The sequence below is a fragment of the Peromyscus maniculatus genome, chromosome 17 (genome assembly GCF_049852395.1).
Source record: "Peromyscus maniculatus bairdii isolate BWxNUB_F1_BW_parent chromosome 17, HU_Pman_BW_mat_3.1, whole genome shotgun sequence".
Taxonomy (NCBI): Eukaryota; Metazoa; Chordata; class Mammalia; order Rodentia; family Cricetidae; genus Peromyscus; species Peromyscus maniculatus.
This window is the reverse complement of record NC_134868.1, coordinates 6566373-6586772: the sequence shown is the minus strand read 5'-3', so window position 1 is coordinate 6586772 and position 20400 is coordinate 6566373. Positions and strand designations below refer to the sequence as shown.

Here is a 20400-nt window from a genome sequence, read left to right as displayed (position 1 = left end):
CCCAAGGCCAAGAGGAGAAGTTTTCTAATGGGTCCAGGCCTAAGAATGGGCTTTCGAAGAGGCTGCCTAGAAGTTCCTGTGGGCCATGTGATCTACTCCCTAACTCTTCTTTAGTGACCCCCACTAATAGAGACAGCTTACAGTTGTGGAACATCAAGAAATCACGATGAATTCAGGACTGGAAGGATGGCTCAGCAATTCAGAATGCCTGCTTGCTGTGCAGTCACGAGGACTAGAGCTGGGTTCCCAGCATCCACATAAGAGGCTGGGAGTCTCATACACACTCATGCATACACACACACACACACACACACATGCATATACACACACATGCATACACACACACACACACACACACCACACCACACCACACCACACCACACCACACCACACCACACCTGTAGCCCTCTCCAAGAGGGGTGGAAGCAGAAGAACCATTTCTGTGTTTCTGGCTTCTAGCTTAGCAAAGAAAATGCAAGCTCCAGGTTGAGGGAAGATCCCTTCTCAAAGGAATAGATGGAGAGTAATGGAGGTGCTCTCTTCTGGCCTCTGCATGTGTGTGCGGGTACATGTACCTGAACACACACACACACACACACACACACACACACACACACACACACACACATACAAATGAATGAATGAATAAAGTCTTTAGAGAAATGCTGTTGTGTTTTTGGAACGTTCGTCCTTGTGTGTGTATTGACAATGAAGGGCATCTCCACCCTACATTTAGGAATTCAATTAACCATGTATCTATCACAAGCATTTGAAAATCACTGCATTTGTACTGGTCATGTGCAATAAATACCTAGAAAGTATTTACCTGGAATTATGATAGGTGATTTAATGTAAACACAAGGAAGTATATAGGTTAACCGCAAACACTGTGCTTCCTTATATGAGAGACTTAAGTATCTGGAGATTTTCAGTGTCGCCAGGGGTTCCTAGACACTTAGGAATGACTACATGCTGGAAATCAGTGGAAAAAATTTCAGTACAATTGTCCCTAATTACATCATATCAGCTTAAATGATGAAAGCCAAAAAAGTCAAGCCGTATCTTCATTCAAGAAGTATTTGCTGAATGCCTGCTATGTACCCAAGTATGGGTGTGAAAAGTGAAGACATTTTATCATAAAATTAGATAAAATTTCTTCCCTTCAGGGAGCTTATGTTCTGGATAGGGGGGTGAGAAAAGGTAAATTTATCTCTGCAGTCTGGTGATCATAAGAAATCTGGAAAAAAAAATAAAGCATAATGTAGAGGCTGAAGGATGCTGGGATGTGGGTAGTGGTTGGAGAAGACCATTCTGAGGAGGTGGTGCTGGAGCAGAGCCCTGGAGAGGCAATGTGGATGGATGGAGGGAAGCGTGGTCCAGGCAGAGGGAATTCCAGGCAAAAAGACACGGAGGAGAAGGCATGCTTGATGTGCCCAAAGCATGATGACAGGTATTTGGAGAGAATGAGAGGGTCGCCCCCCAGATCCCATCGAACAAAGGTGATAGAACAAGGTTTGCCCTCTTAGATGTTAGCTTAGAAAGAGTTCTTGGCCGGGCGGTGGTGGCGCACGCCTTTAATCCCAGCACTCGGGAGGCAGAGCCAGGCGGATCTCTGTGAGTTCGAGGCCAACCTGGGCTACCAAGTGAGTTCCAGGAAAGGCGCAAAGCTACACAGAGAAACCCTGTCTCGAAAAACAAAAAAAAAAAAAAAAAAAAAACAAAAAAAAAAAAGAAAGAGTTCTTTACTTTTCTAGCTTCTTTGGATAAACAGAAAGGTCAGGGCCAGATCTCATCCGCTATTAACTTGTGAGGCTTATTCATTTTCTCTCCTCCCCCACTGTGCCCATATAATTACACTGTAGGGAAGAAAGGATTGGGTTTACTAAAGATAGCACTGCCAGGCTTGATTATCAGCTATCAACCAAGCACTCTCCCTGTTATTTTCTCAATATTTTTCCTTCGGTGGGTTCACTTTTGAAACTTCTTGTAAACAACGACCTGGGCAGGGGGCAGTAGAGGGTTTGGCTGCAGTGAACCCTGCTCTTAAGGAGGACCTGAGTTTGATTCCTACCAACCATCAACGTTAGGCAGCTCACAACTCCCCCAGACTCCAAGGAATTTAATACCTCCTTTGTCTAACAAGGGCACCTGCACACATGTGTACACATGCATACACATTAACAAAAGTAAAATACATTGTCCAGCTTATTGTTCATACTGAGCATCCTAATCTGATGTCATGGCTGTGTTTTGGGGTTATTATTTAAAAATAAATACCGGGGCTTGGGAGATAGCTCAGTTGGTAAACTGCTTGCTGTGCAAGCATTGGGACCTGAATTCTGATCCCCGGATAAAAATGTGCATGCCTATAATCTCAGAACCAGGCAGGCAGAGACACGCAGATATCTGGCACTTGCTGGCCAGTCAGGTCTAGACAATCAAGGAGCTCCAGGCTCAATGAAAGAACTTGTCTCGAAAAGTAGGTGAGGAAATGATTGGGTAACACACTTGATGTTGAACACTAGCCTCTACACGTCCTCTCACTCCTGCACAGATGTACCCCCACATATGAACACACCTAGACAAAGAGCCAGGAACAAAGAGATGGAGAGATTAAATAAATACATACGCATGTGCTGCTAAGTGTTAGCTGGTTCCTCTGCTAAGACATTCCATCCAGGAGTGGGGAGGGAAGGAGGGATACAAGATGGAGAAGTTACAAGAAGTTGTAAGCACTCCTGACCCATTCCAAAGTTAGGTAAGCAGTAAGTAATTGGTAGGTTGGAGGAAGCTTTTCAATGGCTCTGTCTGGAAGTTGGGCCAAAAATTCCAGGAACAGAACTATGAGTGGTCACTGTGCTGGGGTGGGCTTGGCGATGCCCCAGCCTTTCGGGGGTCTGTGCTGCTGTCAGCATCCCCAGTGACCTCACTGTTTCCTCAGTCTTGACGTGGGGAGAACGTTTTCTTCATAACTAGCTTGTTTACTTCTCCCTGGGAAGAGGTGTACTAATGAACAGAGTTCCTCTTTGAAGAGTTTTTGTTTTCCCTCCTGTTCAAGTTTGAAAATTGCGAGCAATACTTTGATGTACTTCAGGCTCATAAACAGCTTCAGCAAAAGATGGCAAGTTTTAGCAGTCATTTCAGAAACCAAAAGCTGTTCTTTGGATTTTATAAAACGCTGGGCCACAAACGGTAGGAGCTTGGCTCTCGGCAGGAAAACAATGTAAGAAAAGGGTAAAAATAAAAGATGTGCTCAAAGCACAGTTTCACAGTTTGACTGCCTTTGTGGTGGTTTATGGTTTCCTACAGCGACCCAAACCCAGGTTCCCACCACAATTTGTATTTTAATTGTGGTAAAATACTTTCATCGCAAGGCAATCTTTGTGCACATTTGGAGATAGGGTGGTGTGTGTGTGTGTGTGTGTGATATCTACCTGGGAGAGGATTTCCTTGCCAATATACAAGCATGCAGAAGCCCGTGCGTGCTCTGGATGTCTTCCTCTGTGGCTTTGCATATTTTTTGAGACTTGGTCTCTCACTTAGCCTAGAGCATGCTGTTTGCCCCCAGTGTGTACCTGTCTTTACCCTGCCAGCACTGGGATTACAGGCACATGCCACAAGGCCCAGCTACTAGATGGATACTAGGGATTCAAATTCAGGTCCTGATGCTGGGACAGCTGGTACTTGACACATTGAATCCATCTTTGTAGCTGGGAAGTCATCATTGTCATTTCGTGGTCTTCCTCCTCCTCTTGTGGCACAGGGGATTGAGCTTGGAGCTTCTCACATGCTAAGCAAGCCAGGAACAGAGCTTCCACAGAGCTGGTCTATGCCCAAGCTGTGGTCACGACCCTCTTTTCATTTTGAGACATGTTACAAAATTGTGCTGAACTTGAACTCACTCTGGAGTGTATTTCCCTTTTTCAAAGTGATATTTTTGTGTGTGTTTTAAGGGAAAAAAAGCGCCTCATTCCTTTTTTGAACACCCCAAATCACATATCACATTCTCCTATTTGGATACAAGGTTGGAGAACATTTAGACCCCACCCAGCTGAGATTGCTCTTGGGATCCTGTTAGCTACAGCAGGTCAGTGTCTACACTGGCCCCATGATGCAGCATATTTACTTCAGAGAAGTATATTTGGAGTAGCTAAATGCCACATCTGGGGAAGGACTGCTTAGAAAGGTCTTAGGTGCTGTGCGATGTGCTAGGCTCTCCTGAAAACATGGATGCTCACAGTAACTCTGTGTTATGTTCTTCTTTTTCGCTTCTGTGAGAAGATCAGGAACAGCCTGTGAGAGGATCAGGAACAGAGTCTAGAGTCCCACACAGAGGTAGCTGGAGCTCTTGGAGATTATTAACATGTGAACCTCGATTTTCTTGGAGAAGCTGGATTTTAAATTATTCATTTGAATTTTACTTCTTGTTACTCTGTTTTGGTTTTCTCCCAAGTTCTCAATAGTGCATATGCTTTTAAACAGTTGTTTTTTTTTTAAACTGATCCATCTCAGTTGAGTATGAGGTATACTATGAAATGCCCACCATATAACTTTATAATGCAAAGTATACAGGATTGACAGCTGGGGTATATTTGCATCATCCTCATGACTCTATGCCTCTGACCCAAGGTACACCAAGTACCTCCCTAGTGGGCCAGAGACAGTTAAATAGAAGGCACGGTGCCTTTGTCCTCTTAAAAAAACGGCCACATTCTTTCACCACTTCCCATCTCTATTTTTATTTTTAAACAGACTAAAGAGCCCGTCAAGAAAAAGGAAGATGAAGAAATAAAACAAATAGAGGACGAGAAAGCCAAGCAGATATACAAGAGCTGGAAAGAGGATTCAGAATGGCAGGCATCTTGTGAGTACCCGGGGGGGTCTCAGACGCACCATCCAGGCCCTCAGCTGGACCTTCTTCCAGTGAAATGATTCAGCCAGGGGGCACTGGAAGGGCATCCTTGAGAAGTGTCTTTGCATTGAGTTGTCACTCAGATGTTATCAGTAAGTGATAACTGCTCAGATGTCTGGGTAGAAGAAGGCTTTTCATTCATCTTTATATCATTACATTATAACCTTTCTGTATGCTAGAATTGTATATCGTTATGAAAAATATCCCATGGAAGAATGCCCATTGACAATTAAAATATGTCCTTTTCTTGTAGAAGAAAAAAATTATAAGTAGTATAAAATATCACTATTTTAAAATTCTAAATTATGATGGAGAGAACAGGGAGATTATGTGAAACTTGATTTTCTTGGAGAAGCTGGGTTTTAAATTATTCATTTGAATTTTACTTCTTGTTACTCTGTTTTGGTTTTCTCCCCAAGTTCTCAATAGTGCATATGCTTTTAAACAGTTTTTTTTTTAAAAAAACAAAAAACAAAAAACAAAAAACCTGACCTATCTCAGGTGAGTATGAGGTATACTGTGAAATGTCCACCATATAACTTCGTAATACAAAGTGTGCAGAATTAACAGGTGGAGTATATTTGCATCATCCTCATGGCTCTATGCCTCTGACCCAACATTGACGCTCTTTTGAGCTTGTACTGCCAGGGCCAAACCAGGAAGACAGGTCAGGCAGAGGATGGGCAACCCAGGCTTAAGAATGGATTAGAGTCTTCCCTTGGCATCAACAGAGAAGACTCAACTGCCTGATAGTTGCTTGAGGCAAGGAGAGAGGCAGAACCTGAACATCAAGGTTTTCAGGATTCTAAGAATCCTAAATTGGTCTGCAGTTCTGTTACATTCCATTATGCTAAAAGTTTTTGTGAAACAAAAAATATTTGCGAGATCCAATCTGTGGCCTTCTTGTGCTAAGCACTGAAACTCTGGTAGGATGAAATGTTTTTAGTATGTCTACAATGTTAAACAAACATGGCAATATTTAACCCATAATACCTCAATTATTTTAAAAAAAAAACCCTCAATGAAAATGGTTATTGCAAACAAAACAAAACGAAGAAACCTGGAAACTTTGAAGTTGTGCAGAAATGATACATGCCTTTAACCCCAGCACTGGGGAAGCAGAGGCAAACAGATCTCTGTGAGTTCAAGGTCAGCCTGATCTACAGAGCAAGTTCAAAGACAGCCAAGGCTACTCAGAGAAACCCTGTCTCGAACGACCTCCTCTTCCCTGAAGAAATGGCTATTGTGTCTTGCGTTACTCTTTAACACTATAAGGCTAGAACATGACAATGCCCTCTATTTTAGAAAGTAATTAAGCCTCAAGGACACACTGGAAGTGCTTTGTACATTTACTAAGGTGTTCTGGGTAAAATTCCTTTACTTTCTGTCTTTTGGGCCAATTTACATTCAGTGAAGCCTCTAGTGGACTCTAGATGTGACCGGCCTAGCTTTTCTTTTCCTAGGTCACCTGTGATGGTGAAGTCCTGCCTTCCTAGTCTCTGCTCACGACTTGGAATGCACTGCGTCCGGACCATGCCTATATCAGGAATGTGGTTCTGGCCTCTGCTGTTCCCAGTCTCTCCAACCTCACGGCTCTGTCCTGCAAAGTGCAGTAGTGAACTTGCTATGTATTTCCACTTCCACCTCCCCCCTTCCCCTTTGTCCTTCTTTCCTCTCCTTCTCGGGAAGTCCTCAGCTCCCAAATGCAGATAGGAATGCTGCAGCAAGCGCAGGAGAGCTCTTAAAATGTTATCCTAGGTACAGGGGGTGATTGTTAATATAAGCACAAGGCCAACTCTGCCAGGAGCCTTCCCAGGGCACCACTGCTCAGCACTGAGTCTCCTGTGTCTGCCGGCTCTGAATGTGACCTTTGGCAAGCCTGATGGACTTCCTCAGACGCTTTTGTCTTTCTAGTGCGAAAATCCAAGGCAGCCGATGAGAAGAGACGCTCCTTAGCCAAACAAGCTCGGGAAGACTACAAGAGGCTATCCCAAAGGGGAAGGAGTGGAGAGGGAATGCAGAGCCCTCTGGCTGGCCCACAGAAGCCTAGAAGACCTCCTCTTCCCCCGAAGCCCCAGTTCCTACACCCACTAGGAAACCCTCCAAAGTCTGTAGGGTAAGAAACCACATGTATGGGTTTCATCACAAGCCCTGGGATGGGCTGATTAAAGCTATATATCTTGGGACACCGGGAGCTGGCTCGCTGCTTAGGTCAGCGCAGGCTGGCCTCTAGCTGGCCTCTAGCCTTGCCTTCTTCGCTGTAAGATATCCACAGTGGCTATAATTATAACCCAAGCACAGGGAGAAGATGTCTAGATAGGTGATTTCCTGTTCCCCGCCTCCACCCAGAGGCAGCAAGCTAACGGGAAAGAGAAACAGGGGGCATGGGGGAGTGGGAGGATGGATGATGCTCAACATTGCCTCTAGTGGTAAAAAAAAATAGCAAAGTAGGATCCTGCAAGCAGGCAGACTCTATCCGCAAGCCTGGGACTACCGTTGACTGCTGAAGAGTCAGGGTCTGAGGGCAATTCTCTTTCTAAGGTGCAGAACCGAGGTCATAGGTTCAGAATTTTGAAATGCTCCATCCTGGATCCAAGTCTCTATTTGGGGATGAAGGCACCTTTGTCTTCTAGGCATAGCACATGCTGGCAGGCTAAAAAAAGAAAATACTGATAACCAGAATAAAACCCCATCCCTCAGGTTTGCTATCAAATTCTTTATTAAAAATGACTACTGATTTATAGACTTGTTAATATTCTAATTTTTTTGATAGCTTGTAGTAGGGATCAAACCCAGGGCCTCTCACATGTTAGGCAAGCACTATACTACTAAGCTACATCTTCAGCCCTAATATTCCAATATTTAGAAAGAAATTTTTTAAGATCGGTTTTTGATTGCATGCTCCAGACTGCAGCTAGCATTGCCTTCTGAAATCAAAACTAAAAATACTTCTCCGTTAAGAGTTCGGCAAAATGAAACAAATAATCTTTGTTTCTTAATTTGAAAAACAAAATAGTTTTTTCTAAATAGGGATTATGACCTCAGAGGAAACACAAGGGTGACTCATTTCTTTTTCTGTAATTATTTCTTCCTACTGCCCTGAAAGTTCCCTATTGAGACGTGGTGACCAACATCATGTACACACTTTGGGAAGTGAGGTTTTATTTTTTATTTTTCCCCTTCCAGTTAAAAATAAAAAGTCAGGAAATATGTGTCTCCTGTTAGCTTTGTAACAGCTCTCAAATAAACTCCTGCACATGGCTCTGCCTAGTGTAACTCTGGCCACAGAGCTTCATGAACAGCTTTTTCTTGTTTTCTAGCACCTTCATGGGGTAGCATGTATGCGGCTCACATGATGTCTCTTTCCTGTAGTTTTTACTGTATTTAATGGATGGCAGTGCAGGTGGCCTTTAAAGGGAAGGAAATGGTTCTTGTTAGTTGTGCTCAGATCATTTTTTCCAACTTAAGACACTGTGTGAAGAGCTCTCTGTGTGTCAGAATGGATGGGGTGAGGCTTGGGACTCTGGGCAGCTATGACAGGTCAGTCAGGATCCAGCCCAGAGAAACACAGACACTAGCCTGTCCCATGTATGTGGAATTTTACTCCATCTCTGAGGATTCTGTGGAGAAAAGGAAGCTAATGTGGAAACTAGTATGATAATTTGTCTTATAATCTCACGTGTGTATGCCAGGTCTGCTTCCTGGAGAAGTCAAATATTATAAGACATTTTCTCTCAAATTCTCTGAATGTCATAAATGATAATACATAGCCGTATTTGCATATATGCATGAAAGTTCACTCTGCTCATCCAGCGGTCGGTTGAGTAGGATTTGGGAATAATGTTTATTACCTTGCGGTTCTGCCTTCTGTGGTGGGACCCACCCACCCCAGAACCCCCTTCCGATGCTGAGTAGATTTCAAGATGGTGCTGTTGTCTATCTTTCCTTCCTGGTCTGCAGACTTACTCCCTTTACCTTCTTCTTCCAAGAGCATCTTTTAGTAGAAATAAACCTCCTCAGAGTGTGAGAGAAGAAGCAAGAGAAGGAGGTGAGCAGAAACCGAGGAAGAAGAGGAAAAGCAAGTGATTTAGGGAGTTAGGGAGGCAGCTAGGTCATTACATTACGTGTGCTTGCCTTTGTTCACACACCCATCCTCTCCAGGAAAGCAGCTCCCACTTCTGAACTCTTCTTTCCTCCAATTGTTAATTGGAAGTTCGTGGACCTCCTAACCCATAGTAAAGTGAATTTGAATCTAACACAGTAGTGGTTATTGCTATGACTGGTCCTTTAGGACCAGACAGATGAAGGTGTTTCTTATTCTCTGACCTTGAAGAACCATATAATGGTGGCACATAGGGGGCCCAACCTACCATTAACTCTGCCTCATGATTAGATGTTGGAAATGGAAATGAATGTAATTCTTTCCTCCCACCTCTTCCTCCCTTGTCTTCTCCCTCACCCTTTTCTTCTTCCTCACCCCTCTCCCTCTCTGCATAAAGCTGTCCATCAGTATCTACGGCGACAATTCCCAAGACCCCTTGAAGAGACCAAAATGTGAAAGATGCTCAAGCCCCTTGTATAAAATGGTGCAATGTTTGCATATAATGCATGCATAGTCTCCCTGTACTTTAAATAATCTCTAAATCACTTATAATGACTAATATAATGTAAGTGCTATACAAATATGTAAATACTTATGTGGTATTGTTTGATGAATAATAATAATCAAAAATGTCTGTACATGCTTAGTATAGTAGAAATTTTTTCTTGAATATTTCCACTTCTTCATTGTTTGAATTGTTATAAGTCAGTTTGTATGTGCATATGTATGTACACACACACACACACATATGTGTATATGTGTAAGGCTATACACATATATGCATACACATGGATCATTATTTTTCCCTTAAATTACAATTAAAACTTTAATTCTCCTTTAGCACAGATAAAAATATTACATCTATAATCAGATTGTCATAAATTCCCATAAGCTTATTTTTTATTGAAAATGTATATATTCTGATCACAGTTCCCCCTCCATTCCCTCCCAGGTCCCCCCAACATCTCCATCCATCCAACTCTTTACCTTCTTTCTCTCTTCTTTAGAAAACAAGCAGGCAAATAGAAAAACAAACAAATCAGCATAAAAAGTAACTTAAAAGAAACAGTTAAAAAATAAGACAAACACAAAAAATAAAACCCATAAAAACACACAATTAGAAATCATAATAAACAATCAAAAGACCAGTGAGATTTAAAAAAATGCCCAAACAAAATATTATAAGACAATTTTTCCCCCCAAAACACCATTGAGTTCATTTTGTGTAGGTATTTACTGCTGGGCATGGGGCTTCTTTTAAGTTTGTACACCCAGTGAGAAAACTAATTCTTTTTCCTTTGTAAGCAGGTGTCAGTTGGTCTGGGTTAGTAATGAGAGCTCATGTCCACTTTCCCCTCTCAGCACTGGATCCTAGCTGATTCAGACCTGTGCAGGCCCTGTGCATGCTGCCACAGTCTCTGTGAGGTCGTGTGTGCTGTGTCTAGAAGATCTTTTTCTTGGTGCCATCCATACCCCCTGGCTATTCCACTCTCTTGGTGTCCTTTTCCACACAGCTTCCTGAGCCCTCAGGGTAGGGATTGGATGGAGACATTTATGGCTGAGTGTTCCTAGGTCTTTCACTCTCTGAATAATGTCTGGCTGTGGGTCTCTGTATTAGTTCCCATCTGCTGTAGGAGGAAGCTTCTCCATAGTGGCTGAGCCAGACTCTGATCTATGAATATAGCAGCATGGAGGACATTGTTTCAAAATAGTTAGCGCTAACTTGAGAATCGTCTTACCCATCACAGGAATCAGGGAGTGATAAGGACAGAGTCCAGCTCCACCCAGGAGGACATCATTCGATGGTTCAAAGAGGAACAGCTGCCATTCCGTGCAGGTTTCCAGAAAAACTCAGACACCATCGCTCCCTGGTTCCACGGTGAGTACCGAGACCATCTCTGTGGCAGATCAGACATGCTTGCTCCAAGAAAGACAAACAATGAGGGCTTTCCCCTCCCTTCTCCATGCTGTACTAACAGTCTTGCACATTATTCTCATGAAGCATTTTCTCAGTTCTTTGCAGAGGGCTGCTTTCTTGTGCCTACTTAGAAAGCAGTCGGTATTCATGGCCACTGTGCATGATGTGGGTTAATTCTTCACCACAAATACAGCACTCCAGGGTAGATGGGAAAAGCAGGGCTTCCTTAGGGACTCAGAGGAGAGAGTATAACTTCAGCAAACGCCACTGTCTTCCTCCACTAGAAACCCAGTGGGGGCTGATTGATGTAGTGGGGTCAGGTCAGCAGGCAGAAGGTCAGCTTTCTTAACTAGTTGCACTACCCTGAAGAAACAGTGGTCTCTTTCTATAGCTGCTCAACCTACTTGACCCCAATTTCCTCATCCTCTAAATGAGAATCTGAAGCTTTTTTGATCTTAAAGAATCCTGTGACTTTGATCCTTCTTTTTTGATGCTCTAGTATGTCGTCTGCAAGGCAGAGTTCTTTGAGTCCTGGGATAGTATTAGCTGATCATTTCAGCATTTGGCTTAAGACGATGGTTAACTGAGGCTCCTCTGTCGACCCAGGTGATACTCACTGGCTGCTTCATTTTAAGAAAAGTCGGCTGTTTCTTTATGACCTGTGGTTAGGTGACTGGGGTATAGCTCTGACAGAGTTACTTGCTGAGAATGTATGAAGTGCCCAGTTCTAATCCCAACAGAGAAAAGAAAAGAAAAGAAAAGAAAAGAAAAGAAAAGAAAAGAAAAGAAAAGAAAAGAAAAGAAAAGAAAAGAAAAAAAAAAAGAAAAGAAAAGAAAAGAGAAAAGAAGGAATTGCCCATAGTTGAATTGGACTTACTCCCTAAGTATGCATCCTAGGCATTCTCTCCCACTTGTCTTGGTTTGAGTGTCTTGGTTTGAACTATGTTTAAGGCGTCTCACTTTTCAGTAGCATCACTGTACACACAAATAGACCACAGAAAAGAAGTTCTCAAACACACAGCGTGAGCAACCACTTCTAAAGCCCCCAGCTCATGCGTGATGGCTTTTTCCTGACAGCCGCTTTGTAGCCTGTGTCTCAGCAGACCTGCCAGCTGTCCTTGAATATGTCTGAAGGTCAGACATGGGTTTTGACGATTCCTGAAGGACTGCTACCCCCTCCAGGGGCAGGGTGGCAAGTGTCTCTCCCCTCTGTGCAGGTGTGCTGCAGTCAGAGACCAACAGAGAACTCTGCTGACTCTGCATGCCTCCGCCAGGGCCACCTCCATTGTCCGCTGTCCATGGTTTCCTTTCTAAGATAAGCACAGGAAATCGGCATTTGTAGTTCCTGTGGCCTTGGACAGTTGCTGTATCCCATCCCTGATTACGAGAGCGGTCATACGTTCGTTTCTGTGGTTTTGTTTTTTTTTAAACAGACGGGTATGAAAGTGTTATTGGAAGTGCTAGCTGATGTCATTGAGAATTCTGATATATGAACTTTTTCAGTTCTGTCTGAAAGAGTCGTGGGAAGCTAGAAGACGTAGCAGGACTAACAATCCCCTGGGAGCTTTGCTTAGAAAATGCAACTCCGGAGTGTTACATATAATACTTTATAAATATGACATTGTTGTTTTGTTCTACAAATATTTATCATGGTTACAAGCAAAATAAATAATATGATAAATAAATAATGTGATGATAAATATGCAGTCAGCATATATCCTCATCTTCCATTTTAGGAAGACTGAGTTTCACATTTCCATGACGGAGAGAGGGTGGAGCACACTTTGTTTCTCTGAAATACAACTGCTCATGTGTTTCCTAGTTAGTAATATAGAAATGGCCTGATATCACTCTTGAGTACATCTCATCATACTCACATAGCATCCTCAGGCTTTATCCAGATATAGAATTTCTGGAAAGGAGAGACATATGTATGTTTAAGTATGCATGTTGAACATTCCTAATCCAAACAGCCAAAATCAGAAACACTCCAGAACTTGAGCTAACATGTTGCTCAAATACTTCAGATTTTAGAACATGTCATGTCCTATATTTTCTGGTTCTAAATGCTCAACTTGTGGGTCTACTGAAGTACGTTATCATGAAAACAACCTCCAAAATCGGAAGCACTTGTGGATAAGCGTGTTGAACAAGGTACACTCAGTCCATACTGAGTGTTACCAAATGCCCCTGACACGATGACCCCAATGTATACACCTCCGTCTGTCCGTTCCCGCGTTTCTGCTCTTCTCTGTGCTTGCCCATGCTTGATGCTGCCTGACTTCATGTCCTTCTGTCTTGTGGGTCCACAGTGGAACTGTAACGATTGTGCTTGCCCTGATGTGCAGTGAGCCTGGGCCCCTCATGTGTTTGTTGGGTGAGTGTTTGCTGCATCAGCTCTTCAGATGTTTTGATCATTTTCCAGGATATTTATTGAATTTCTGTTTTGATTTGTAGAATTTTGTATATTCTAAATACTCATAATTTATCAATTATATGGGCTAGCTATACTTTCTTTCAGTCTATGATTTCCCTTTTAACACCCTGGCACATTTTAAGGCACACATTTTCATTTCAGTGCTGTTCAGTTCAGTTTTTATCTTTTATGATTTTCTGCCTGTAGTGCGTACAACCAACATGCAATTTATTTTTTTCATAGATGCAAGGTATACAGATATCTTTCTGTTTATTATTGTGTTAAACTTCCCATTACTTAAAATTTACCACCTTAACCATTTTTATTGCTTTTTTTTAAAAAGAAAACATTTTTTAGTAAGCATGGGAATAATGGTTTTTCTTACAATATTTCATACATTTGTGTATTTCACTTTACTGATATTTATCCCACTCCATCTGCCCCCCCTGTTCTGCCTCCTGCCTTTCTGTCCTGTCTTAGCAATGCTATCTATTTATGTGTGCATGCATATGCTGGCCTCCATGCCTGTGCATGAGGGTGTAGAGGTCATTGTCAGGCTTCTTCCTCTGTCACTCTCCACTTTGACCTTTGAGACAGGATTCTCACTGATCCTGGAGCTTGCTGGCCAGCAAGTCCTTGGCATCTGCCTCTCTGCACTTCTCCAGTACTGAGCCTAAGTACTTAGCACCCAGCTTCGGTGTGGGTGCTAAGAATAGGAACGCGGGTCTTTTGGCTGTGTATTAGGTACTTTAGCCACCTCCTCAGCCCTTTCACTGCCGTTAAATGTGTTGGTGTTTGTTTTAGTTGTAGGCGGTCTCTGTGCCAAGGATCAGTGTGAGGTGTAAGCATGAGGTCTTTTCGTGTCTTTCCTGGGCCTGCCCTATATCTGGGTATCTGCGGTGACTTTCTAATTTTATACCATATACACCATTGTTTTTGAATGTCCTGGTCTTTCATTTCTACCCCACAAGGGTGGAAATGAAGAGAAATGAAAGAGGCAAGGAGTTTAGAAGCCTAATTTCCAGAACATCAAGCTGTGAGTTGCACTTTCTCCCTGGTGAATGGGGAGAGGGTAAATACGCGCAGGGGTTTCTGTAGAGAGCAAATGAGCTCGTGTGGGAAGAGTTCAGAAGAGCCCTGGAGAACAAGGCTTCCGTTCTGGCCCTGCCTTTGCTTCCGCTCTTCCCTTCATCACGGTCTCAGCGTCCTGAGCAACAGGTACGCAGGGAGCATGTGGTTCTTCAGTAAAACAGGACTTAATGACTGCAAACGCTGTGTCCTTTGCGAGGACTGACTAAGGGCCTGTCCCTAAGAAGGCAGCTCATCTCAGAAGGCGATGGTGACACGGGACAGAAGCCACCACAAAGGCTCAGAGGGTTTGGTGTTTGGAAAGTCAGCCCAAGCTGAGCCTGTGGGAGAGGATGCGGCCGCCAGGCAGGCTGGAGCTGCCGAAGTAAACTCTTAGGTCTCCGACACTCATGATCTTCCAAATACTGACATTAAGTCTGATTTTTGGTTTCCTCAACAAAAGGGATTATTTCTTCTTGTCTGTGTTATTTTTATCTCTTCCCATCCTGCTGTCCTAGACTGTAATTCTCTGCTCAAGTGTCTTGTCCCTTGAAAACAATACCAGTTTTTAATCCATTTTATTCTTGCAGCTAGCACTAGGGTCCTGCAGTCTTTTAGCCGCACTGTTCAGTCTCTGGTGTTTATGAAGTATATGGATAAACTCCAGAGAGTCCTCCTGCCCAACTGACCAGCAAAGTCACCGAGCATAAGCTAACCCCAGGTTCTGAGGTTATATATCAATACAACTCCAGAATGTATTGATACATAATGCATTATACCCACTAACATGCTTTGTGGACTCACTGAGAGAGTCAATGAATAAACACAACTCAGGTTTGAAGTTCTACCACAAGTTCATTACTTCACTCTACCAACGTTTCCTCACCTCTCCTAAGTGACTAAAATGTCACAGTGTAGGTGTCTTAGAAGCTGCCAGAGACTGTAAAAACACAGAAAGGAAGGTAGGAACTGAAAGAATAAACGGTGCTTGTTGTTTGGTGGAAGAGTCATGAGCCATGGCTACCAGAGTCAGAATGGGCTTCATTAGAAAGAAGAGGGCATAGGATGGAGAAGCCAGGCCTGGCAGAGAGGAAACAAAAAGAGAGGCTCAGAGAGACAGCATGGGGGTACATGTCCGGCCTTTAGGCTGGGACACAGTTGCCCATTAATGACATAATAAGGCTCCAGACAAGATCCCCAAGTTGCAAGTTGCTCATGTACAGAAACCTAACAGGAACCCATTTCTCATTGAGGGTTTCCTCAGCAGTCTTTGTTGCTGGGTAATTTCACTCACACACTTGCTTTTCATATCTGGTTGAAAGTTAGTTTTGAAATTATTAAGTTACCAAATAGGACATGACTGAGCTCCGCGAAGTAGCCCCGTCCTTGTTTATTCCCTGTGGATGCCTTTTGCTGACGTGGCATGTGATTGAGCCTGCCTCCTAGATGCTGTAGTCCCAAGAATTTATACTTTAGGCCACTCTGGAAGCAAATTCTCTACTTTTAGTGGGATTTGACAGTCTTGGCTCATACTACAGATGTTTACATTGCTTCTAGTTTGATACAGCTCTCTGCCTCTGGTAAATTTTCTCCATCTTTTGTGGGAGTAGTTATTCCTGGAATTCAAGCTTCCTGTAGACAGCCATCATGGTGAGGTCTTGTATGTTTCTCCATTTCTTCAGCTTTTGCCATAGCCTCAGTTCCTTCTGCAAGGGGACAAGACACCATCATGGCTGGTGTAAGCAACTGATCTCATTAAGAAATACTCGTAGATACACCTCAGCAGACCTGCCAGTCAGTGCCTATTAGTGATCTATCCTTGGACCATCTCTCTTCAGAGGAGAGATTTCTTAATGTAGGACATCAAATTCTGCTCATCTTCCACAAAGGGGTTCTCATATAGCTGTCTTCCAAGCACAAATTATTGATGTATGTGGCATTTCCTAGTCTGTAGCTAAGCCTCAGGTGATGGCTTGCATCCTATGTCATTATATCTAGGGCACACACATTTCATGAAGCAATTAGACTATGACTAAGAAGCAAAAAAAATGCATCACCACTGTGTGTGGCAGGCAACTGGAAGCCCATTCCCTGGTGGTCACTGTATGCTCTTGGAGGAACCAGCATGGCTCTGTTTAGCAAGTAAACTTACATTAGTGGCATCAAGACACTTGTCATCATTATTATCTATATTTCTCTATTGGCTGCATACAGATTTTGGGTTTGTGCAAATTTTTAAGGAACTGGAGAAGATAAAACAGAAAGGGGTTAAAGCTGCACAGGTTTTAGTTCTTCTGCAGAGAATGCTGTGCACTGCTGTCCTTTTCTGGAATACTCTGATCTTTCTTATCAATGACTCAGTGCCATCTGCAAAGATGTCACTGTGATTTCTATTAATGTTGAGAATAGAGGCCTTGGACTTCAAATTTTCCATTACTAATGTGTTGCAAATAATGTTACTTGAGTTACACATGTCCAAGATGCCAATTGTGTGTGTGTGTGTGTGTGTGTGTGTGTACATACGCACATGCTCACATGCATAGGGATGGGGCCCAGTATGTTAGGCAAGCATTGTACCTATGATTCAGGATGTAGTCTTATAGTTTTCCATCATACTTTTGGAGCTTCAGGTTTATCCAGAAGCCAGTGGTCAGCAGAGTGGGTATAGTAGAAGCAAGAGTGAATACCTCTGCTTTGAGGGATCCTGCTTAGGATCTGTGTAGAAATGGGATTCTAGAGCATTGAAGAAATAATGATTTCTGTCCTTAGACTTTTCTTGATCAGCACACATTTTCTTACCACAACCATATAATGTTGGACACTGTTTCTTTATGTCAGGGAAAGAAACCTAAAGAAATAAGTGGTGGTTAAGAGCACACATATGGAGTTGGTTGAATGGCTTCATATCTGAAGCCATGTGGCCTTGGCCAGAAGACATGACTTCTGTGTTTCTGTCACTTTTCTGCTGATGCAGGATGACTAAGGACCAAATCTTTTAATAGATATAGAGTACTCAAAACTGTGCGAGGTGCACACTAAGCACTGGGTGGTAAGTGTCACCATCAAGAGAGCGAATGAGAATGGGGAATGCTAATCATTCTGTCCTTTAACTATGAGGGAAACATTTGAGTGATATTTTCAGAGCTTTGGTCATGGTCATCTTTTCTGAGCTGGGACTTGGGGCAGGTCCCAGAGCTCTCAGGAATACTGCTTTGAAGTGCAGAAGGAGCTGAAAGTGCATGGGTTAGAAAGGAGAGGCTGTGGAGCCTCAGATCCTCTTCCGGGTGCAGCTGGAGACTGTAGAAACAGTTGCTCCTCATCCTATGCTGCAGGCAGATTGGCATAGGAGACTCCAGGGTACCCTAACAGCAGAGACATGTCCCTCTGCAAATGCTGTTTTCCAGCAGCCTCTCCCTTTGCATATTTTTGGGGAAGCCCAGAGGCAGGAGTGTAGCACAGATGGCAAAGGAAGAAGAGGAGGCATGGGAGGCCAGCCCAGGACACTGGCAACCTGCAGCCTCCTGGCTCTGGGAAGCATTGCAATGGCCACAATGTCTTGTAGCATTGTGACAGCCCTGAGTGTAGCCTCAGGTATCTACACCACAAAGCCTGAGCTGAGGAGAGTGGGAAATAGCCCCCTAGTAGGATCTGAACACCCAGCCTGACCACTCTTAGTATTTTAAGAGGCATGCATCTTCTATAACTTGCTCAGGGTAGATACGAGCACCTCTTTGTGGAAAACACATTTGTAAAATTTGATGAGAATAATGAGTTCAAAGCAAAATACCAGAGCTGAGGACCCAGAACAGACCCTGATCCTGCAACCTTGGCATTGGCTTCCCCCTGCTTAGCTTGCTTGTCTACAAAATGGGATGATAATAGTACCAGCTCTCTTTATTTAGAACACTTTGAAGATTAAATAAAAGATGAAACATAAACAGAAGCACACTGTATCATCATGGGAGGAGGTTTCCTGGTTGAGTGGGTAAGAGTTTGGTTATAGGCTCAATGCCTAGAACCAGTGACACACTTATCCTGATCTTCTTAAGGACCCTATAGGGCTATGTAGTTCTTTGTGAACATACTTGGAGGCATTTTTAAATTATTTATTATTTTTATTTTAACTATATGAGTGTTTGCCTGCATATATGTATTTGTACCACACTCATGCTCAGTGCCTATGGAGGCCTGGAGAGAGTAGTAATTAGATCACCTGGGACTGGAATCACAGGGAGCTGTGAGCTGCCATATGGGTGCTTGGAGTTACAGATGGTTGTAAGCCGTGTGTGTACTGGGAATGCAACTTCGGGTCCCTTGCAGCTGCTCTTAACCGCTGTGCTATCTCTCCATCCCCTTAAGGCTTCCTTCAAAGTGGTCGTATTACTTACTCTTTTGTAGGGTTGCCCTAAGGGATCAATGAAGCAATACATCGCGTCATTATTTGGTAATCTTTCATTTCATCCAAACATACATTTTTCCAGACACGGGAAGTATGTTCTACAGCTGCACAGTTGGTGGCAGTTCATACAGAAGGGCACACATCCCTTGACTCTATCTAACAGTTCTCAGACCAGAGGCAGTAGCTTCACAGAGGTGTCGATTATGAGATGGAATCAGTTGGCTGGGTCTTTTCCAGGGCTGGGTGCTGAAGATATAAAGTATGTCAGTGTGGGGGCCTGACTGCTAGAAGGTCATAAGGAAGTGGGGAAGGACACGATGGTCCTTATGGAATGTGCTGTACATGAGCCTACACAGCTGAGACCAGGTGAGCACTCATGGGTGATGGGTGCCAGGTAGGTGCTCTGCAGGGCCAGAGGAAATAGCTTAGGAGGCATCCAAATGCCTCATATTCTCTGGTTGCAGATTGAGTGGGAATTCTCCAGAAGGTGCTATGGGAATAATCATCCTACCAACTTCTTCTTGTGGAGTACTCTCTGCCCGCTGGATTTCTAACTAGAGCCCCTGTGAGTCCCTTTGGGTCTGTGGTTCTCTTCTGGGCAGAAATCAGTTTTCTCGGGGCTGTTTTGGTCACACCTTCATTCCAGGGAAGTCTAAAAACAAAACAGTCCAATGCAGTAGCTATTGACCACAACATGCCAAGTAACTAAGGAAACAAAATAAAGCTGAAGTTTGAGTCCACAGACATATTCACTCTAGTTCAAATCTCAATAAATACCTGGGGTTGGCAGCAATCATCTGGCCAACACAAGACATTTTCCTCATTGCAGGATGTTCTGCTTCATGGTGCTGCTATGGAAGGTTCCCATCCCTATCATTATACAGAGAGGAGTATGTGGGACTGTATTTTGTCAGCTAGTAGCTATCCCTGCCCTCTAATTAGAACAAACTTTATTATTGGTCTTGGGAGCATCAGAATGCAATAAAAATATCTCATAACATTTCCCCCTTTTGTCAAAATAAAATGGAAAGGCTTTAACTCTAACATAGTAAAGCTATATACAATAAGAACAATCATCAGGTTCACAATTTCTAATCCATTTGCATTTGGAAAATTCAGAGAAAATACTCCATTATGTATCCTACCTTGGTGAGTCCAAAGTTTTGTACCTAATTCACTTTCTATCCTAACATGTATTACCAACCCATAACTATTTTTTTAGACTTCAAAACATTTTTTAGATAAACAATTTAGGATTTTATGTCTCTCAATCTTATACACTTTACACCTCTTTTGTGAGTTTCTTTTCTGAATTTGGTAACGAGAAAAACTGTCACTATGACTGTCTAGTTTTCAACTCTATCAGAGACCTGAGAAGGATACATTACCCGAGTAAATAGGAAGTGCAGAGCAAACAACTTTCAAAACTATAGAAATGACAGAAACATTTGGCTGCCTGGACAATCACCCAAGGTTCCTTTACAATGTCAGGGGATCCATCTTTAACCTACAGGCCTAGAATATCTGACAGACTTCTTTGAAGCAGGAATTTTGAAGGACTGTCTTACCTTGTCTTGGCAAAGTC

At 43.0% G+C, this 20400-nt stretch overlaps 1 protein-coding gene across 1 annotated transcript in view; it reads left to right on the top strand.

Moving 5' to 3' along the window:
- Positions 1 to 20400, top strand: part of Sh2d4a (SH2 domain containing 4A) — a 67522-nt gene that overhangs the window by 36231 nt on the left and 10891 nt on the right. Inside the window, exons 5-7 of the mRNA XM_016007951.3 lie at positions 4753 to 4864; positions 6827 to 7028; positions 10763 to 10893. Of these exons, the coding sequence (XP_015863437.1) occupies positions 4753 to 4864; positions 6827 to 7028; positions 10763 to 10893 (445 nt within the window). The remainder of the gene's footprint in view (positions 1 to 4752; positions 4865 to 6826; positions 7029 to 10762; positions 10894 to 20400) is intronic.